The sequence below is a fragment of the Pinus tabuliformis genome, chromosome 9 (genome assembly GCF_031772625.1).
Source record: "Pinus tabuliformis cultivar Carrire ecotype Pingquan chromosome 9, CPIR1, whole genome shotgun sequence".
Lineage (NCBI taxonomy): Eukaryota > Viridiplantae > Streptophyta > Pinopsida > Pinales > Pinaceae > Pinus > Pinus tabuliformis.
The window spans coordinates 208389046-208411526 of record NC_142307.1 but is presented as its reverse complement, the minus strand read 5'-3'; the positions used below and the strand labels follow the sequence as shown (position 1 = coordinate 208411526).

Sequence of the window (22481 nt, the reverse complement as noted above, 5' to 3'; positions counted from 1 at the left end):
TTTAAAATCAATATAATATTTATTTAGTCTTAACTGCTAGTTTTTAAACCAATATATAATATTTTAATGATTTATTTTTAATAATTTATAGTTATTTTTATTCTAACAGCTAGTTTTTAGCCCAATATATTTTATTATTTTATTATTTTACTTACCTTTTTAACTCTTTTAACTAATTTACCAACAATTAGTTTTCAACAGCTAATTCTGGGCAATGATGCATCCATACTATTTATTCCTTAAGATCCACTCATTCTTCACCTTGTCTTAAGAATGAACCACATTAATTGGTTCTTATGTGATTAATCCAAAAGACATCTATCTATAATATTGAAATTGTATACATGCATAATGAAAACAAATTGTTAAAAACCTAATGTTCAAGTTGTGATTTGGGTTATGGTGTGTTAGGATGATTAGTTATTGAAGTTCAAGAAACCTAGAAACTCACATAATTGTATATTTACATATATATTTTTTAGAAGATATGTGATGGCTAGGCAACTCTTTCATATTATCTTACAATACCCTTTCATCATAAAAAAACAATTAAAAAACCCTAAACATCTCAAAATCTAACCCTAAATATGAAGTACCAAAATATTTATGACCCCTTAATAAAGTAAATTGTTAGGAGTAACACTCTCACGCGATAGATCATCCATGGACATCGACAAGCTCTTGCATTGAAGTAGCAATATGATATGATAATGCTTTTGATATAGACTTTCATAACATCTAAATGGTAATAGGGAATTATAATCTAATTGATTTCATCAACTTCTTTTTCATAATAATGATGATAGTTAACGTCCACTAAAACTAAACTTTGATCTATCAACCTCTTGACTGAAATATATAAACTTCTTTCATAATGAAATATAAATATTCACTGCGGCCATTTCTAAGGTTTCACTTGAGATAGGACCATTAAATACCTTTATTCCAGTACACTCCAATAGTTGTATTAGCGTTGACATCTGGACTAACCATTAAATACCTTTATTCCAGTACACTCCAAATAGTTGTATTACCGTTGACATCTGGACTAACCATTAAATACCTTTATTCCAGTACACTCCAAAAAGTTGTATTAGCGTTGACTTTTGCACATTTCTCATTGTGCTTGATAGAACCATTAATTACCTTTATCCCATTACACTCCAAAAAGTTGTAATAGCGTTGACTTCTGCACTCTTCTCGTTGTGCGTCAATATATTTGGAAGTTTCAAAGAGATGGCACTGATTTAATTTTATCTAAATTGGCACGGTGGGCTCACAGATGTTTGATTTAATATAATTCATAGGTTACACAAAAGTTTAATATGGTACTGATATTTGATATCGCTGTGTATATGTATACCATTCAGATCACAATCCGTAGTTAACTTCAGCGCATCAAAGATTGAATCGAAAGATGTATATAAGAAACTTTTTGAAATATTATAAATTGATGAGCCGTTAAACATATTGTAAATAGGAATGCATTAATAACAAATTAAATATTTTAATAAAATAAAATAAAATTTTAATTTTATTAAAACAAATTCATTTTAATTTTATTCATTAGATAGGATTTTAGAGTTTAATAGGACAGAAATGTTAAGAAGAGCATTTTTTTTCGTAGAAATTATGTGGAGAAAATTTTGCTAATAAGTTTGGAACTCCCTAGTGTGATTCATTATCAAAATTAAATAAAATTTTGTTACATCAGAAAAGATTTTATTAGATTTTATTACATTAGAGAAGATTTTATATTCTAATAAGATAGAAATAGTCATAGGATTTTACAGTTTAATAAGACAGAAATAGTTTGCTTAACAGTCACATGTTGAGATCATTGCTGCTAACGCTATACATCATAATGTTAATATCATGATACGTATCATATACCTGTCACTCTCACATCATCCCATAAACAGATGGGATTCAATTTAAAAAACATTAAAATTAAAAATTTCTAAATTCCAAATCAAAGAGAATCAACGTAGTTTTTCAGCACGAAAAAAATAAATAAATAAATAAAAAATAAAAATATATATACATATATTGTATTCACGAATCTTTATAAGCATACATGTCTCTGGAAATATTGCCGGTAGCATATTTGGAATGGATCATGCTACATTCTAAAAATTGACAAAAAACTGAAAGATGACCTGTATATGCATTATGATGACTGAATGGATACTTCAGGTCGGCATGTATAGAAAGTAAAAAGATATTCATGACTGCAAAATATGTGAGCACATACCTTTACAGAGAGATATGCCATTGTATGGGGATTGTGTAGAAAACAAAACATACCAAAAATTTACCATTTTGAGAATTATAAGCCTGGGAGACAAAAATCCGGGATCTGGAAGTAGTTGTTGTCCGTTCTGATCTGCATCCTCCATATGCCTTGGGGAGAAGTAAGGCCCATTTTAGATAGTGCATCAGCTTTTTTTTTTTGTTCCTGTCAATGTGAGATATAGAATAGTCCCTCCTGTTGTTCCATAACGCTACAATCTTGTCCAACCATCCAGCAAGTTGAATGTTTTTTATATAGTTCTTTGATAAAACATGATCAATAATAACCCTCGAGTCTCCATAGATTTTCAAATTCGGTATGTCAAGAAAGATGCAGAAGGAAAGGAGACCCGTTAATGCCACTGCTTTGGCTCTGTTGTTGGACCCCGGACCAGCATTCCAATAGATTTCAATGGCCTAATCATTTTCTGTTCTGATGTATATACCACATGCACATATCCCATGTTGGGCAGCTCCATCGAAAAAAGCAAAAGGGGAATCCGTGGAGGTCAATATCGGAGGATCCCTCCCATTCCTAATTCCATTTGTTGTAGTCAAATGGTTCCTTGCATTGTTGTTCCTATTCCTCCTGGACAACTCAAGGGCGTTGTATAGTGATATAATAGATGCTACAATAGAAGCACTTGATTCCACTTTAGAACTGAAGATCCTGTCATTTCTCCATTTCCATATGGCCCACATGGCCAATAAGGGGATGGCCCTCCGTTCTTTGTTCATAGTGCTCCATCTTTTGATAGCTTCAGAAATTGTTGGGAAAGAACAGAGAGTGAGACCATAGAGAGCTGCAATATTCTGCCAGATGGGCTGCACCTATGGGCAAGTGAGGAAAAGATGAGAATTATATTCAGAGTTTTTCCTGCAAAGGGGACAGATGGCAGGTCCATGCCAATTCCGTTTTTGTAAATTTTCCCACGTGAGGTTCTTATTGTAAAATACCAGCCATGCAAAGATGATGATCTTTATGGGACATCCCGATTTCCAAAGATTAGGGGGAAATATGTCTCCAAAATTATCAACCTCGAAAGATGAACTGCAAATATATATGTTTTACCTTCACAGTCGCAGATCCATCCAATCCCTTCCATATAAGAAAATCTTTATCCTCAGAGCGAAATATTCCATGGCCACGCAACAATGTTATAATAGAATTCCATTGAGCCTCCATGTCATGTTGGAGCTGCAGATCAACTGCTGTTTTCCATATGGGGATAGCTCCTTCCCATTTTCGATTGGAGCTGGCCCAGAAGAAGATCCCCTTGTTGTGGAGCGCTCTCATCATACGAGGGGAAACATGAATTTTCCCTGCCCCTCCAGCAAACTCGTCCCTTCCAATCATAATCTTTGCTCCCGTCTGAAATTTCCAGATGAGATTTTGTCTAAAAAATGGTTCCAATTTTCTGAAGCCTCTCCATATGGCAGATCCAAAGGAGGACCCAATGTGTTTTTCCCTGATCCAAAAGGACATGTCCATGTTGTCCATGTATTTAGCGCGGATGGCTGAGCTCCCCCCATGATTGCCTTCCACATAGATTCGCACAAAAGTGCCTTCTTGAAATGGGATAAATCTAAAATGCCCCATCCTCCCATATGCTTTGGCCGCGCCAGCGCTGATAATTTAGTTAGGTGGAAATTATATTGGTCTTTGTCACACCCCCAAATAAAATTGGCAATCATCATGTTCAAATTTTTTATTATAGCAGATGAGATAGAGAATAGGTGTGCCCAATAAACCATTGTTTGGACAAGAACTGCTTGTGTCAGAATCATGCGTCCTCCTTTTGATAAACACAAAAATTCCCATGCTGCAATTTTCTTATAAAATCGATCTACAATCCAAGTCCAATCTGCCACCCAATACCCTACTAATTTCAGATTAAATCCCAAATATTTAAGTCCGTTTCGAAGAGGAAAAGCTTGGATGTTGAACAGGAAAGTAAGGAATTTGATCAAATTCCCATTTATATCTTCAACATGGAAGGAAGATTTTCCTTCATTTACAGTCATACCAGTAGCGCATTGAAATCTTCCCAATATATCATATATTCACATCTAGGAAGCCCTGCACAGAATTGCGGATATGAGGATGTCATCGACAAAGAAGTTGTGGGATATATATATCCCTCTGCATAGAGGAAGGGGCCGACATAAATTTTGTTGAATCGCCTTCTTGATATGGAGGCTGAGAGAATCCATTGCAAGAATGAATAGGAGTGGAGACAGAGAGCATCCTTGTCTAAGCCCCCTGGCTGCTTTAAAAAAGGGGCGGGATAACCATTAATCAAAACAGCATAATTTACCTCCTCCACACATGCCATGATCCACCTGGAACACCTGTAGTTAAGACCAATCTTGGCTAGAAGACATCGGATATAGCCCTAGTCCACACTGTCATACGCCCTTTTTAAATCTATTTTCAATAGAGCAGCTTCCAGTTTCTTAGAATGTATAGAATGCAGAGCTTCTTGAGTGAGGGCCACCACGTCCGAGATATTTCTATCCTTTAGAACGCTCTGCTGTTCCGGAGAAAGATGTAGGGATAACACATTCCTTACTCGAATAGCAATAATCTTTGAGATCGTCTTGTAAAGTACATTGCATAAGGAAATAGGACGATATTCAGAGAAGGATGTAGAGAGTGTTTTTTCGGAATCAGCACAATATATGTGGAGGTTATTCGATGATTGATATAACCATTTAATCTTGATTCCTCTACCATGTTTAGAATGTCAGCCTTAAACAAGTCGAAGAAATGGATGAAGAAATCGATAGACCAACCATCCGGCCCCGGGCATTTATCCTTCTGGAAGGATTTCATTGTCGCCAGCAATTCATCCTCAGTGACTTCAGAGAAGAGGGCATCATTTAGATTTTCATCAAACATAGTAGGGTACAGCTCAATGCCCCAAAGGATATCTTCGATTCGGTTGCCGATATCTCTACTGTAGGCCTTTTTGAAAAATTTAACAGCTTCACGAGATATCTCCTCCTGAGTAAAAAAAGATTTTCCAGCTTCATCCTTTATTTCCCAAATCATGTTTGTCTGCCTCCGCCTGTTAGCAAACCTGTGAAAAAACTTGGTGTTTTTATCCCCCTCCTTGAGCCAAATGGCATGGCTCTTGACGACAAAGAAACCGATTGGAATGGTTTTAACATAATAATATTTTTTAATCTGATAGCTTAATGAGATAAAAAGATTGGAACGGTTCTAACATAATAATAATAATGTTTAATCAAATAGTTTAATGTGTAGTTGTCCTATTCTTGGGAGGTAATCGGAGGGTTTTGGATTCGTGTTAGATCTGGATTCTTTGTGGAAATAAATAATAAATAATTTAATAAATACAAAGGAATGAAAATTTAATGGCGCTCTTTTTGTGTGATTTTTTGGAGTTTGGGAAAATTTTGAAAAACTTTAGGTTACTTCTATTATGCAGGGGTTACCTATTTATTATGGGGTTACCCATCAAACTTGTGATTGCAATGAATTCCTGCCAAATTTTAGAGAATTAGACCGGGAAAATCTACCAAAAAAATTCCAAAAAATTACACTAAAGACAACTCGAAATTAAATTATACATATAATTAATATAATTATTAATATTATATTAATGGTAATTATTTAATTATTCAGAAGCATGATTAGCATTATGTCACGGTGAAACTACTTGAACCTGAGAAAATTATCATTAAACCCTCTCTACTTAGAAAAAAAAAACTAATGGTCCCATGTGCAGAGCCCAAAGTGGAAAAGTTCAACGCTCCAGAGTGTGTTATTCATGCCCTCTCGTCTTCTGTGTTTGAAGTTCTTTGAATCTTTTGGCGAGAGGAATAGAAGATGAAATCATGTGCAAGCTCAAACTGCACATGGTCAAAGAGCCGAAGACCTTGAGATCCTCATTCAGAAAACCCACTTGGTCATGTTCGGAGGATACTAGTATAAAGACACTGAGCAAGAACCCAGAGACGAGTAGTATCCCCAGCCTTTTCTCAAAGGCCTATCCCAAATAACTCGCCAATCTCGGGGACTCTCTCTAGGAAAACCCCAATCTATACAGATACAAAGAACTCTCAGAGGCCACCGACCAATTCACCTTTGGAAGGCTGGGAAACTCATCTGTCTTGAAGTGTGTTCTGAGGGGAAAAACGATGGCCATCACTATGAGAAGCCAGAAGAGAAAAATGTGGATTTAGTTAATTAAATTGGGTTGATAATATTCATCCCTTTGGTTTAATATTTTTCCAAACAATAGTCAACCATAGTAAACTATAGTCAACCATGTTTATTTTAGGGTTTGTATACCTTGGGTTTATAATATTAATCCCTTGTATATAATATCCTTGGTCAACCATGTTGTAATGTGGCATTGTGACAAATTTTGTCTCAATATGGAAATCAACCATGGTCAACCATGATAATTTTAGGGTTTACAATATCAATCCTTTGGGTTTATTAATATAAGGGTCCATATTCCTCTGTTGTATTATTATTCATATGGTTCATAATATAATACTCAGGTTTAATATAAATCTCATTGATTTAACTAATTAAATTGGTTGTCTCAATGTGAAAATCTCCCATGGTCAACCATGATAATTTTATGGTTTAGAATATATATCTTAGGGTTTATATACCTTAGACTTATAATATTTATCCCTTGACTGTAATATTGCATAGGGTTCATAATATTAATCCTTAGGTTTAATATCAATTCCATGAATTTAATTAATTAATATGGGTTGATAATATTCATCCCTTGGGTTTAATATTACTCTCAATCACAGTCAACTATAGTCAACCATGTTTATTTTAGGGTTTATAATATATATTGTAGGGTTTATATAACTTAGGTTTATAATATTAATCTCTTGGGTTTAATTTTTTTAAGATGCTCTGATCTCACATTATTCCCTTGGGTTCATAATCCCTTTAGGTTTTAATATTAATCCCTTGGGTTTATTATTCCTTTGGGTTTATAATATCAATCCTTTGAGTTTATTATTCCATTACGTTTATAATATCAATCATGGTCAACCATTGTCAATCATAGACAACCATGGTCAACCATGGTTGAATGTCGCGTTGTGATAATGATTGTCTCAACATGAAAATAAACCATGTTTATTTTAGTGTTTGTGATATTTATATTAGGGTTTACCAATGTTGGGTTTATAAAATTAGTGTTTTAGGTAACTTAATATTATTCCCTTGCATTCATAATCCCTTGGGGTTTTAGTATTAATCCCTTTGGTTGATGTTTCCCTTGGGCTCATAATATCAATCCCTTGGATTTATTATTAACTTTGGTTTATAATATCAAGCATGGTCAACCATAACCAACCATGACCAACTGTGGTCAATCGTGGTTTGATCTCGCATTATGACAAAAATTGTCTCCACATAGGGTTTATATACCTTGGATTTATAATATTAGTCCCTTGGGTTTAATATTATTCCCTTAGGTTCATAATCCCTTGGGGTTTTAGTATTAATCCCTTGGGTTTATTGTTCCTTTGGGTTTATAATATCAATCGCTTGGGTTTATTATTCCCCAGTCAACCATATTCCTACATGGAATTGTGATAAGGATTGTCTCAATATGAAAATCAACGATCGTGAATCATGTTTATTTTAGTGTTTCTAATATTTATCTTAAGGTTGGTTTCATAATCCCTTAAGGTTTTAGTATTAATCCCTTGGGTTGATTATTCACTTATCACAATTCTAATTATTATTGGACCATTGTTATTATCATAAGTTAATAATAATAATAATAATAAGTGTTATTATCATTATTATAATTTTATATTATTATTATAATATTAGAATATATTATTATAATAATAATATAATAATATAAAAATAATAATAATAAATATTATTATTATGCTAATATAATATTATTATCCATTATTAAGCTTACTAATTATTAATATTAATATTAATAGGAGTTAATAGTATTATTATAATAATATAGTAATAATTATAATATATTATTATAATAATAATATAATATAATTATTATTGAATCATAGTCAATCATGCTCCAATGTCACTTTGTGACAAAGGTTGTTTCAATATGGTCCAACATCTCACATTGTGAAAAAGAATTAATTATTATTATATAAAAATGAATTAATTATTATATTTTTATTTATTTAATTAATATTCATATTATTATTATTTAATAATATTTAATTAAGAAAATATTATTATTGTTTGACAATAATTAACTATTTAACTATTATTTATTAATTTTTATTAGTAAATTATTATTATTATTATTAATATTATTATTGTTATTATTTTTATTATAACTTATAAAACAAAATAAAATAAAAATATTTCTATATTTTCTAAAAATAATATTTGAATTTATTTATTTTTAATAAAATAAGTAATTACTTATTTACATTTTATAAAAAATAATAATTAATTAATATTTATATATAATATATATATATATATATATATATATATAATTTGTTTCATAAATAGAAATAAAGCTTTATAGGTATATCAGCAACATTTACTAAAATAATTATTGTTATTATTAAATAATTATTATTATGAAAATTATTATTGTTAATTAATATTGCTAATATTATTATGAATTAACATAATAATATAATAATAATAATTATATTATTATATTAATATAATAATTATATTATTATATTAATATAATAATTATATAATATTATTATGAAATTTTATTATTATTAATTAATATTATTAATATTAATATTATTATAATATTAATATAATAATCATAAATATATAATAATATGATTGTTATTATTTATATAATTAATTCTATACCTATAATAATTATTAATGTGATTGATATAGTTTATCGGCATATAATAATCAGATTGGAAAATGTGGTTGTATATCAAAACCTATATCAAAACATTAGTAGATATCTTTGTATTAGTTATTTAATTATTCAAAAACATAATTAGCATCATGCTGTGTTAGTTATTTAATTATTCAGAAACATAATTAGCATTATGTCACTGCTTGAACCTGAGCAAATTATCAAATTATCATTAAACCCTCGCTACTTGAAAAAAATACCAAATGGTCCCGTGTGCACAGCTCAAAGTGGAAAAGTTCAACGCTCCAGAGTGTGTTATTCATGCCCTCTTGTCTTCTGTGTTTAAAGTTCTTTGAATCTTTTGGCGAGAGGAATAGAAGATGAAATCATGTGCAAGCTCAAACTGAGCATGGTCGAAGAGCCGAAGACCTTGAGATCCTCACTCAGAAAACCCACTTGGTCATCTTCGGAGGATACTAGTACAAAGACACTGAGCAAGAACACAGAGACGAGCAGTATCCCCAGCCTTTTCTCAAAGGCCTCTCCCAAATCGCTCGCCAGTCTCAGGGACTCTCTCCAGGAAAACCCCAATCTATACAGATACAAAGAACTCTCAGACGCCACCGACCAATTCGCCTCCGGAAGGCTGGGAAAATCGTCTGTCTGGAAGTGCGTTCTGAGGGGAAAAACGGTGGCCATCACTGTGAGAAACCAGAAGATAAAAATTAGGGATTTCAATGCAGGACTCAGAGAAATCTACAACGCCCACCACGCCAGCCTAGTGAAGCTATTGGGAGGTTGCTGCGAGGGGGATTACATATATCTGGTCTACGAATACGTCCAGGGATCGAGCCTTGCGGACTGTCTGCGGGGCAGCAAGGTGCCGGGATTCACCGTCCTAAGCTCCTGGATTTCGCGAATGCAGATCGCAGTAGACGTGGCGCAGGGGCTGGAATACTTGCACCACTATACCAAAATCGATTACAACCACAATTACATAAAGTCCAGCAGTATTCTTGTAACGGAGCCGAGCTACAAAGCGCGGATCTGCCATGTGGGCGCCTCTTATCTCGCCGGAGAATACGAGGCCCGCGACAATAATGAGATCCTAGGGGATTCGAACTCGAATATGCAGGTCGGAGCTTTGCAAAGAAGCAACAGCATGAGGATCACTGGCACGCAGGGTTACATGGCGCCAGAATACCTAACCAGTGGCATTGCTTCTCAGAAGACGGACGTTTTTGCCTTGGGGATCGTGCTGTTGGAGCTCATGTCCGGCCACGAGCCGATGAGGTATGTGGTGGACAAGGGCGGCCGTGGTATTACTTGTATAGGGCTTATAGAGACTTTTAATACTGTTCTTTTGGAGGCTAATACTGATCGCGGTACAGGGAGTCTGAGGTCGTGGATGGATCCTCGGCTAAAGGACTCTTTTCCCGTAGATTGCGCAGAGAGGGTAGCCAGGATCGCCGCTTCCTGCGTGGATCCAGACCCGGGAAAAAGGCCTGATACGAGAAAAGTTGCAGGGGAGCTGTCTAGAGAGTATATCTTGTCCGAGCAGTGGTCTGAGCGAATGAAGGCGAACAAAGGATGGGTTAGTAGCACCTTCGAGGCCAGATAGAGCATTTCCGAAGATTTGTGTTCCTGGCCGGCATTTTTCTGTTATTTCAACATTCGAAAGTGCCTGTGCTGGGTTACACTGGTTCATATTTGTTTCTTGTACAGCGAAACCCTCGTAAAATGGAAAAATAAAATTTAAAAAGGCAGTTCACAATCATTTTCTTTGCATATCTGTTCAATTTATGCCTCGTGCATCTTTCGCTTTTTATGTGGATGTTGGAATTTTGCATCGATTCAAGCATGAAATCAGAAATTCGAAGATAAAAGAAAATTGCAGAAGATTTTTTGGGAAGTGAATTGAGTTTAAATTTGGGAAAATCAATGGCAGTTAAATGTGAAATGTGCCAGTGAACATTCTAATTTTACTAACAAATTAATTATAATTTCAGAACAACAAAAAAAATGGTCATTACTAAACATTTAATTATACATTTAGATTCATATCCGTCAGGAATGGTCCAGAAGAATCAAATTTTAATCATTTTTTTAAAACCTGTAAACCTACCGGCAACATACAACACGCCAGATCCTCCAGGTCCAAAGGAAAAAGAGTGTGGCTCACACGAAGTCTTTTCGTTTGAAACCATGACCGCTTTACAGCGACGAATCGAGCTCGGAGCTGCAAAATGTCGATAATGAATTTCGGACCGCTGTTCCTGTATCAAACATCTTTCAGACGGGTGATTTGACGAAATTCGACGATGGAAACTTATTACTTTTCAAATTCAGGTTCTTTTACTTCTATTTGGACGATTTATTCGCACATAGCGCTAAAATTTCTATAAATTCTGTAAAAAGCATCACCCAAAGATCAAATTTAACTGTGGAGCGGGAATTCGTGACATGATTTGAATTTTATTTTCAACGCATTCAAGGAGCCCCGGATACATCATTCCATTCCACTGTAAAGGTGCAGAGGAAAAAGAAAGGTTAAATACCTGTATCGCGATTGAATATTTGTGTTTTCGTGGGCGCTGTGGAATTCAGGGCATAAGCAGTGGCTTCGCCGGCGACTCCAAGACCCAGAGCGCCCCCGAATGCGGGGGTTCTCATGCATTTATTAGTGGCTTCCACGGCGTATTCAGCCGCCAGTGCTTCTGCCCTTTATAACAGCACAAACCTGTCGCAGGGGCAGAAAGATTTGCGAAAACCTTCTGGGCCCCGAAAGCTGCTTCTCGCCTCCACATATCACCTGCGAAGATGCGAGCTTTCTCGCCTCCACATATCACCTGCGAAGGAGCTTAGCTCGCATCTTCAGGAGCCATTGAAACCCTAATTAGTGCGACTTTTGCATTTCTTATTTTCCAAAAAGAAAAAACAGGACCATTGCTATTCCATTAAGAAATCAAATGATACAACAGTAAACGAGGACATTGCCTAAAAAAGAAATTTCTTCACACATGAATCTTAATAGAAACCCCCAAGACCCTGTGGAACCAACAGTAGTATTTCTTTCGATAAATTTGAATGTCCAAAAAAAATTGAGCTAGATTATGTCCGCTGGTGAATAGGAAGACTGCCTCTTTCAACCAGCTTTGTAGAATGCCATTTTTCAAAGAAAATAATTCCAAAAGGAAGGGTGAGAGGTTTTTTTTTGGGATAAAGAGTCTGCCTTTGAATTCCGGATCCTGTAAATACTCTGAAAGGAAAGTTTTCAGAAAGTGGGTGGAAACTTTCTTTTATTACCAGTAACCTGTCTTGCTAGTAGCATAAGTTTGAGTATATGTAAAGAACACTTGCCAGTGAGCCATTTTATAATGTGGTAGTCTAATGATTATGTTTTTTGCTCTGAAAATTATGGAAATTTCAGTCATATTTTGAAAAAATCTGACAGTCATTTTTGTAAATCTAAATAAAAGCTATCAAACTCCATAATTTTAGGTGCTCTAAAGGTGGTTTTTGATGGTGTTGAATTCATTTCCACCATAAAAACATGATTCAAACACTACATCTACAAGATCTTTTGAAATTTTTTTACCTAGATTCCGGCCACTTTTGGCAATACTCGTTGAGCGACTTTATAATATACATAAAACCCAGTAAACTTGCAGATGAAATATCTTTTCTTTTGAAGTGAAGTCAAGGAGAGTAATTCAGCTTTGGTGTTTGTTCCTTGTTCTATATTAACCCATATTTGATAGGATTTACAATCAAAGTAGTTTGATGAGAGCACCCTCACGGCACACACCTCCTTGAGAGGCTCCATCAAGGAACCCTATTGGACCATTTAGCTCGAAAGCTATATAGACAGGCAAAAGAGGTTGGTCTCGACCTAAAATACTCTTGGAAGAAACAGATAATTCTGGGAATTACTACCTCCAAGTTCAGCATTCTCCACAAACCCCCAGAAATAAAGACGGGAAGTCTTATGACTGTCCATATAAAAGTCATGGGAAACAATTTTCAAAGAAATTAATGTACGTTGATACATGTAGGTCAGGAATCTGAATAGTGTTTTGCCAAACTTGGAAATTAATGTACGTTGATACATGTAGGTCAGGAATCTGAATAGTGTTTTGCCAAACTTTTTTGGGGACAGAGTAATGAACAAAAAGATGATTAGTTGTTTCTCCATCAAATTTGCAAAGACAATAGATATGGAAATGCAAGAAACCATTTTTGAGCAAATTATTCCAGGTAAAGATTCTATTCTCTAACAAGAACCATCCAAAACATCTTAATTTTTGTGAAAGATTTCAGTTCTATAATTTTTATGCCAACTGATGCCAAACTCATGGGGAGAAAAAACTAATGAATTATAAACTTCTCTAGTTATAACTTGGCCATTAATAATGTTTTAGTTCCGAAAAAAGGGAATCCTCTCCTTTCAGGAAAATACCAATATCCCATCCTAAAACGATACTTCCAAAAAGACCGAGGTCACCAACATTCAACCAATACCCATTTGAATAAATATTCTGTTCAAGATTTTTGATATGGCTGATCAAATAAATACTTTTAGAATTAAGTATATTAATTAGCTCAAGAGAAAGAAAATAGTAATCAGAACCTCCAACAAAAGGATACTGACCAAAGGACCAGACAAAAAGTAATCTAATTCCCATCTCCTATTTCCCAGACAATCCAGGAGGATAGCTCCAAAAAGGAGTCTATAAGGCCTTTCCGGAGGGAATAGAAAAAGATAATGTAAGCCAATCAGTAACAAATCTGTTCTTTAAATACTTGACCTTTATAGTTTGCTGTCACAAGCGGGAGCCATTATTCTAGTGGTCCGAAAAGGAGTCCATGAGGCCTTTCTGGGAGGAAATAAAAAAGGATAATCTAAGCCAGGCAGTAACAAATCTGTTATTTAAATACATACTTCGGTTTTGTTGCCACAGGCGGTAGCCATTATTCTGGTGGCTTTTGCATTTATTCTTGCAGCTCTAACGATAGGATTATATACGACGGTAATAACATAGTAGATTGTAACAATGCAAATTTAAATTCTATTGGTTTAGAATCCGTTAATTAATATAAATCTAAAACGTTAATAAGTATAAATTTAAATTCATTTAAAAAAATAGAACTTTAAAAACTAATTTATAATTTTTAAAATATAGTAAATTTGAGTTTATTATAATAATAATTTTTTTTAATATTAAATAATAAAATATTTTTGTGGTTAAAGGTAGTCATCATATAAAGTTGCATTTAAAGAATATGGTTTTAAGTTTTAAATTCTGTGTTTATTTTTAGGGTTTATAAATTTACTTAGGGTTTTATAAATTTACTTATAAATTATTATAGTCATATAAAACATTATGTAAACAAGTGCTATATACAAAAAATCTTTTTACTGGGCCATGTACAAAAAAAACATGATTATTATACATCACTAATTATTCCCAAAATAAAATCATGTTTAAAAAAACATGATTATTATACATCACTAATTATTCCCAAAATAAAATCATGTTTAACTTTTGTAAGACATTCTATGAGGATACTAATTGCATTCACTTAAGAAATAGTAAGAAGTGACTCCATGTTACTTTAAAATTTATTATATAAAAGTGTAATAGAGTAAAATTTATTTCACATTAAGATTGTTTTGAATCACAACTTGAATTTGTAAAATATTATATATATATATATATATATATATATATATATATATATATATATATATATTATACCCTTAATTTCACTAGATTTTATTATTTTTAAAAGAAAAGTAAAAATTATATTAAGCAAAATATTTTATAACAACAATAATTTTAATATATATATATATATATAATTTGTTACCATAAAACAAGTAAAAAAGTGAGACTAAAAAAGTGGTCATTGAAATTAAGATATACTATAACAATATCATTGAATTGATTGAACTGTAATTTGCATTTGACACATACAAATAAAGTTGTAGTAATAAAAGAGACACGTGTGTAATTTTATTGATAGATTTTGTCTTTTTCATTAATAGATTTTGTCTTTTCCAGTACTTCTTTATTTGTATTTTCCTAGTTGTCGTAGCTGTTTTTAATCCATATTGAGCCTCTTCCATTGCTACATAATGCATGTCTTCTAAGAGTCTTGACTTGAGTTTGATTTTGTAGTTGTGTTTGACTGGGGTGTTGGAGTAATTGTCATGTTCACCTTATTGGAAATTAATTACATGAACTAACTACCACTCTAAAACATGAGACTAACCACACATCAAAGTAATGGTAAGAGTTTAGAAATTTACTATTGACTAACATGAGACTAACCCCAGAAATTTATTCACAATTATAAATTTAGTGTAACTAAAAACCTCATACTATCAAAGAGAGAATAGTTTATTTGTATATTAGATTTATTAATAAATATAAAATATGAACAAAATATAATAATAATTTTAAATTCATATAAAATAAAATAATATTTATAAATTTTATTTGAAGTTAAGATTATTTAAATTTTAAAAAATTTAAGAAAAATCTACTATTTTATTTGGCTCATAAACATAGCATTAACGGTAATGAATGCTCTGCACCATCATCGTTCGAATAAGGAGTTGTTTTTAGTGTGATTTTTTGGACTTTCCGGTGCTGGAATTTAGTGGAAAAATTTGAGGTGAAATCTTGATTTGTGTTATTTAAACTGGTTTTTTGACTCTATATATAGATTCAGTGCCATCAAAAACCCCTAGGGCACTTAGATTAGAGCATCCATTGATCTTTAAGAAATTTGTAACTCATAAGCCCGCTTGAAAAACTAATTCCGAGTATAATTTTATTATGAAGTGATGATTTGCCACTCTTGGCTTGGGTGGTGGTAAAGCCCAAGTGGAGGGATAAAGGGGAAAATGGAAGAAAGGAAAAAGTATTAATTCCTCATTCTCAATGGAAGGGGTGGGAAAGCACTCCTTTGATTAATACTACTCTTTTTTCTCCTATGATAATCCTCAAGGGGTTAGCGATAATTATTATAAGGCATAAATTTATGATAAAAGTAATAAAAGGAAAATGTCATTATGATATTCACTCCAAGCTTTGGGATGAGATTGGTAGGAAACCATCTAGGGGTTTAGGGTGTAACAACCCTCATGTTTACCCCAATTTTTGTAATGTGATTATAATCTCAGCATGGGCACAAGAGCCATCGTTGGATGATACAATGTGGTTTAAAAATTTCATTTCACCGCTTATTACTATTGAATGAAGGAGGGGATGACCTTACAAATCCCAATGTCTAAGGGAGTTTTCTTGCTTGCTTGAAACGCTATGAAACAAAACCCCAAAATTAAATGTTGAGGTTAATGAATTACGATTTGTAGACCTAGGTGAGCTATTAGTTAATAGTTGAAGTTATGAGATGTGGTTGGGGCAGTGGGGCAGAGGGCAGTGTCCACCCCACTCACACATCGAGGAGAGAGGCCTGTGGCCTCTCAAACACATTGCAGGGACACTATGATGAAGGAGGAGGAGCGCACAACTGGGAAGGAGAGTTCTTTGTCACACAAATTGGTTTTGTTGGATGACTCCCTCTATTTGGGTTGGATTTTCGTGGAGAATAGAGTGCACATGTTGCTGATTGTTGAAGCACATGGAGTTGGGTAGTGTCAGTAGAATACTGAGTTAGTGAATCCCCTATGAATTGTGTGAGGCCATTGGATTGTGTCGTCTAAGCCTGTGTGGTCATTGGGTGGCTTAGTGGATGATTGAATCATTGTGGTTCTTGTTGTACAATCATGTTGTAGCGGCTACAACCACCCTCCAAAATTTTGAACAATTTCCAACAGAGGATCCAACTGTATCAGGTTGTCAAAGTCGGCTAGCTCCTGCACCTAGGTAAGTGGCTCACCAAGGACCAATTTCAACAGAAGTTTCTCCCATTAGAGAAACTTTGAGGTCTAAAATGGGCCTCAAAGCAAAAATGTAAAACCAAAAGCAACTTTATAAGAACCATTATGATTCAATATGATGATGTCAACCATGGAAGATGATTCACCATTTTTGGAGTAAAAAACTAAAAATATTAAAAAATTAAAAAACCTACTTTTTCAACTCATATTTTCAACTTATCTCCCTACGATTTTTACTCAAATTTCGAGTGGGAGAACTCATTGGATGCAACATTTAATTCCTCATCCAAGGATTACCCCTGTTTCCTACTTTCGATGGATCGATGATACACGAAAAATGAGAAATACATGAAAAACGTGAATGCAATCACATTTTTTCGTGTATTTCTCATTTTTTATTTAGCAGGATCCATAAAAGGCATGCATCATGGGTACTCCTTAGATGATGAATTAAATTATGCATCTAATGAGTGCTCCCGCTCAAAATTTGAGTAAAACTGTAGGGAGATAAGTTGAAAATATGAGTTGAAAATTTAGTTTTTTCTTTTTTCCCTCTAAAATTTGATGATGTAATCTAATATTATTTTATTATTTCCACTATTATTTTATAATATTCCTTAGGAGGCCCATTTTAGACCTCAAATTTTTTCTAATGATCTCATGGAGACACTCAACGCAATGGACTCCATTGCTTCCTAAGGGGGGGAGGACTGATCCGGGTGGATATTGGTGGCCACCCGCCTATTGCACTTGGAACCCCAACACTATTTCCATTCAGTTTCCTAATTTCTAGCACAATTTAATATTTTTAGCAGTTTTTCAGGTCATGAACTTTTGAAGTTGTTTGAGGCCCTAAACAGCTTTATTTTGGAAAATAGGCAAACCCATTTACTACAACAAGGGATTGCAGTCGAAATTTATTTTCCTGATATAGATCTTTCTAACGAGATATCATACATGTCAAACATAGATTGTATTCCAAAACTATGACCCCGAGAAGTTGATGTACCAACTAACCCCAACAGGGCCCACAAACTTTTGGCGCTTCAACTCCTATGGTTAGGTTTTTGGATGTTTCGGGTTTTCCATTGTTTCTCAATAATAAAAAGCCACTGAGTCTCTTTGTAACAAAGTTCATAAGGCATATAACCTTCACATATCTTCTCAGAGATAAGCTACCATGGCTTGAGCTTGTTTGTTTCTCTTATGTATGAAAACAGTTTTCAACAGTTGTTATTTTATTGAAATTTTGTTTCTTTGTATCTTTGTGTTTTGGTTTGAACTTGTATTTCATTTCGTTCCTGCATAAATACAGATCAATGACACTCTGCCATAATTTTGGTACCAGAGTGAGGAATATGTAATGTTGTCAAAGCCTGAATGTGTAAATGTGAGCCATAGGTGCATTATATTGAGCCATACATGCAAATTTGGACACGCTACATATTGCTAAAAGCGCTAGACGAGTTTTGATTCTTGGGTGAATTGAACATTGCTACAGAATTGCGTAGAGGTTGGAAGTGTCATTATCAAAAGTCAACATTGACAAGAAGAATTTTATTGAAATTATATAACATTGTGACCTGGAAGGTAATTATACGTGGATGTTGTATTGAATACTACGTGGATTTACATTGTGGATGTTGTACAGTGCAATAGAAACATGGTAATACATTGGAAGTTACACAAGATTGTAAAAAATATGGATATGAGAAGGAAGAGATTAGTAAAAGAAGATGCCAAGAATAATGAGAAATATATAGTTGAGCTAAAGGAAATATTGAGTATTTTGACGAAGTTGCTAAGAGAGAGCCTAAATCGTGGTTGGAAGCTTTAAAAAAAGAGTTAAATGACCTATTGTGCAATTATATGTAAGAAAGGTGATTCAAAGGGTGAAAGTGTGGGTTAGAATAGAGGAGAGACTTCGTAGAGTTGCATATGGACAGAGATCCACGAAAAGGTAAGGAGTTCTGATTTGTAAACTAAATCAAGGAGCAATGCTCGAAGAAGATGATAAAGAAGATGAGGGATTGGACGAAAGTCTTATGGAGTGTTGGGAGGATTTAGACCAACATAAGGAAGAGATGCTAGAGGCATCAATAGAGACAAAGGAGTCTCATGATTTTGAAACTAAGGATTTGTGTGTGTATGTGAGTTATGAAGATGGACAACCACTAAAATTTATCATAAAGGAAAAGGAAAATGTAGAATTGTCTCAAGTGGACAAAAGTGAAAAGGCCAAAGGCAATAAAATATTAGCATATGGAATAAAATGTAGCAACTTTGTGACAAAGAAATAAAATGTAGATGTTGAAGCATAAGGACAACACTCAGATGCAGTGCTAATTGATTATGACAAGGAATTAAAGCTTCTAGAAGAATTGAAACAAAACCAAAGATGAATAAAAATTATACCATAAGGGTAGATGTAGTAGATGAACAAAGTGACATGATGAAGTGATTCAAAAAGGATGCAGCGGATGAAGCCATGAAAACAAAAATGATGAGTTTTTATGAAAGAATGAACCAACAACTTCAAACCAGCAAAGAACATAACTAGATAATTAGTTGAATGAGTTATGGAAGATTATGATGAATATCCCTAGGTGGAGGTGCAATGAGGTAAAGAATATAGTCGACAATAAAATATGTTTGGCTGAAAAGACTTATGTAAACAAGGCTTGTGGACAACAACAACATAAAGCATGTGATTCAGGTAAAATGCAACAAGGATGAAGACTTATGGTCAAGATCCCATGAAATTTTTGTACCTTAGAGTTTGATGCAAGCGCATCTCACATATATCTTCAAAATGTAATTTTATAAGTCTAGGAGGTGTCTAGAATTGCTATATTATGTAAGAAGTCTAGAAATAATTTGTAAAAAAATTGTTAAATGATAGGTTTCTCAAATCAAGAGGTTTTTTTCTCAATTTCCAAAAGTCTATGGGAGGCATTATCTTTTGAGAATAGATCTCTTATTTTCTAAGTATATATAGGAAAACGATGCATTTGTTGGGGCAAGCAAGAAAGAGCAAAGGTCCCAAGCTCTTTAATAAATAAAATTATGAATAAATTGGTGTTTTAAGTGTGAATTTTAGTTTCTTGTGACTTTATATCTGAATATTGGTTTATAGAGTGTTATTTTTATATTGAATGTTCTAGATATTAATATTATTTGTTTCAATTAATTTTTGTGTAGTTTCCATTGTGGCACTTTGACATCAATATTAAAAGTGTTTATCAACACAACCGGCAATGAAACAATAATGTTACCAACTTAATGAGAACTATAATGCCAAAAGGAGAACTTTAGCTCAAAAAACCCTTATTTTTGAGCAAAAAAACATGAAAACACATTGAAATCGAAAAGTGATGATGGTGTATCAGCCTTCTCTTTAAGGTTAAAATTCCAATATTTTTAGTCATGACATTAAAAACAAAAATCATGATCATCAAAAACCTCAAAATTCCAACAATTTTCAACAATAGCATTAAATATCAAATAGCATAACTCCAAAAAAACCTTAAAATTCTAACATTTTTCAAACATGGAATTAAAACCAAATATCACTAATACAAAATACTTTAAAATTTCAACAACTCATGACATTATCATTGAAATATTATGACTAAAAAAACCTTAAAAATCAATATGTAAACCAAATGATCATTCTACCAAAAACACATTTTTAAGGCTAAAAGGATAGTTATTCTGACATCATGTGTTAAGACAACTTGACCCATTTTCAATGTGTACTAAAATTGTAACATTTTTTTAATGATAGCATATAGATCATCATTAGTTTCCACAAAATCACAAAAAACACTCTAAAAATAAAAATATTGATTTAATCCAAAAAGAAAATTAATTAAAAAATTGAATTTTTTATTTTTATTAAATAATTAAAAAATACAGTTTCCAAGATAATTTTTTTAAATAAATAAAAATTAATTAAAAACCAAAAATTTGAAACAATTAAAAAACAACTAAAATGCAATAATTAAAAAAATATATATTAAAAAACTATAATTAGAAATCTATATAGAAATTATATATATTTGAAAATTTTAAGGATACAAATTTCTTTTGAAGTTTAGAAACCTTGGTTATTTTTACTAGTTGCTACCATGCAACCTATAAAATGTTTGAAGATACTTTTGTAGAAATATTCAAATTTATAATGATTTTATATAGTGCTTATAAAATTATTGCAATTTTTAATATATATTATAAAGTTTGGGCTAATCATTATTAGAAAAAAATGGAAATTGGTGAATATTTTTTCTTGAAAAAACATGGAAAATTAGCCCACTTGCGAATATTCGACCCCAAAATTTTCCCATATATATATATATTCTATATGAGAAATATATGTATACTATTAATGCTATCAACATCAATCATGTCACTTGCTAGAATTAAACATGAGTGGGAAGGACCTCATTCTTTCCTCCTGACCACCCAAAATAATGCCCATTGATAATATATAAACAAAAAAAATTTAACACAAATTAAAAAAATACATATATTTCATTTAGTTTTTAAATACAATTAAAATATAAAAAAGTAACATTATAAAATAAATTTAAAAAAATGCATAATTAAAATAAAAATCAAAATGTAATATGTGATATGGTGCAAAGGAGGGTCATCATCTGTATGTCTATGAAGCTTCCAAGTGCGTGGGTTGTGACACAACCACTTGGTCAACTCTGGGTCAATTTAGTGGGTGGAGGGTTGCCCAACATGGTCGTCTCCCACACATAGTAAAGTGTTTTGAGTGGGAAAAGATTATACAAAGCATCGCTCGTGACATCACCCTTTTACCCATGCAACAAATAGTCGCCGCAAACCCCACATGGGTTGTGTGAAGCAACCTGGTAAACCACATAGGCTAAGGGGCAATACCTACCATTGCCCTACCCAACTCCATATATTACATAAACATCTCTCATTATTTTTTTTAAAATATTTTAACTTTGGTTATTTTTAATGTTTTTTATTTTTTAATTGAGTTTATTTTATGTTTCAAAATTTTCAAATTTTTTAATTATTATTAGTTTTAATTATATGTTTTATAAATTTTTAATATTAAAATTATAAGTGTTTTTGTTTTATAAATTTTTAAAATAGTGGTAGTGTTTATTTTTGTTTGTGTTTTATTTTATTTTTTAATTATTTATTTTTTTAATGTTGTATTAGTTTTTTTTGTTTTTTAATTTTGTAGCTTTTAATTTTCTTATATTTTAAATTTCTAGAGGTATTTATTTTCTTTTTATTTTTTTTACTTTATAATATTTTTTTTAATAAAATAATAGTTATTATTTTTTATTTTTTTAATTGCTATTTTTAGATTTTTTTAATAAAATTGTGAATTATTATTTGTTTATTTATTAATTGATTTTTCTCATATATATCACTGTTTTTGTATTTAT

At 32.6% G+C, this 22481-nt stretch overlaps 1 protein-coding gene and 1 long non-coding RNA gene across 4 annotated transcripts; one reads left to right on the top strand and one right to left on the bottom strand.

The window, feature by feature from the left end:
- Window positions 1-9383: 9383 nt before the first annotated feature.
- On the top strand, window positions 9384-10919 carry LOC149147881 (lysM domain receptor-like kinase 3). 2 transcript variants are annotated; one of them, XM_089439791.1, is made up of 2 exons: window positions 9384-10424; window positions 10523-10919. In XM_089439791.1, exons 1-2 carry the CDS (start codon window positions 9520-9522, stop codon window positions 10638-10640), a joined length of 1023 nt encoding a protein of 340 aa, XP_089295917.1. In that variant the 5' UTR covers window positions 9384-9519; the 3' UTR covers window positions 10641-10919. The 2 variants fall into 2 exon arrangements, with proteins under 2 accessions (XP_089295917.1, XP_089295918.1); XM_089439792.1 differs by having other exon boundaries at window positions 10501-10665.
- Window positions 10920-11134: 215 nt separating this feature from the next.
- LOC149147880 (uncharacterized) lies at window positions 11135-12388 on the bottom strand. 2 transcript variants are annotated; one of them, XR_016263651.1, is made up of 2 exons: window positions 11690-12388; window positions 11135-11401 (listed from the first exon to the last, which is right to left on the bottom strand). It is a non-coding gene; the product is annotated as an uncharacterized LOC149147880 (long non-coding RNA). The 2 variants fall into 2 exon arrangements; XR_016263650.1 differs by having other exon boundaries at window positions 11135-11407; window positions 11690-12352.
- Window positions 12389-22481: the final 10093 nt, after the last annotated feature.

Excerpts from the sequence above, each read along its gene's own strand:
- LOC149147881 (XM_089439791.1), top strand. The coding sequence starts at position 9,520 with ATGTGCAAGCTCAAACTGAGCATGGTCGAAGAGCCGAAGACCTTGAGA. Across the intron at positions 10,425-10,522 it reads TCCGGCCACGAGCCGATGAG|GGAGTCTGAGGTCGTGGATG; the intron begins GTATGTGGTGGA and ends ATCGCGGTACAG.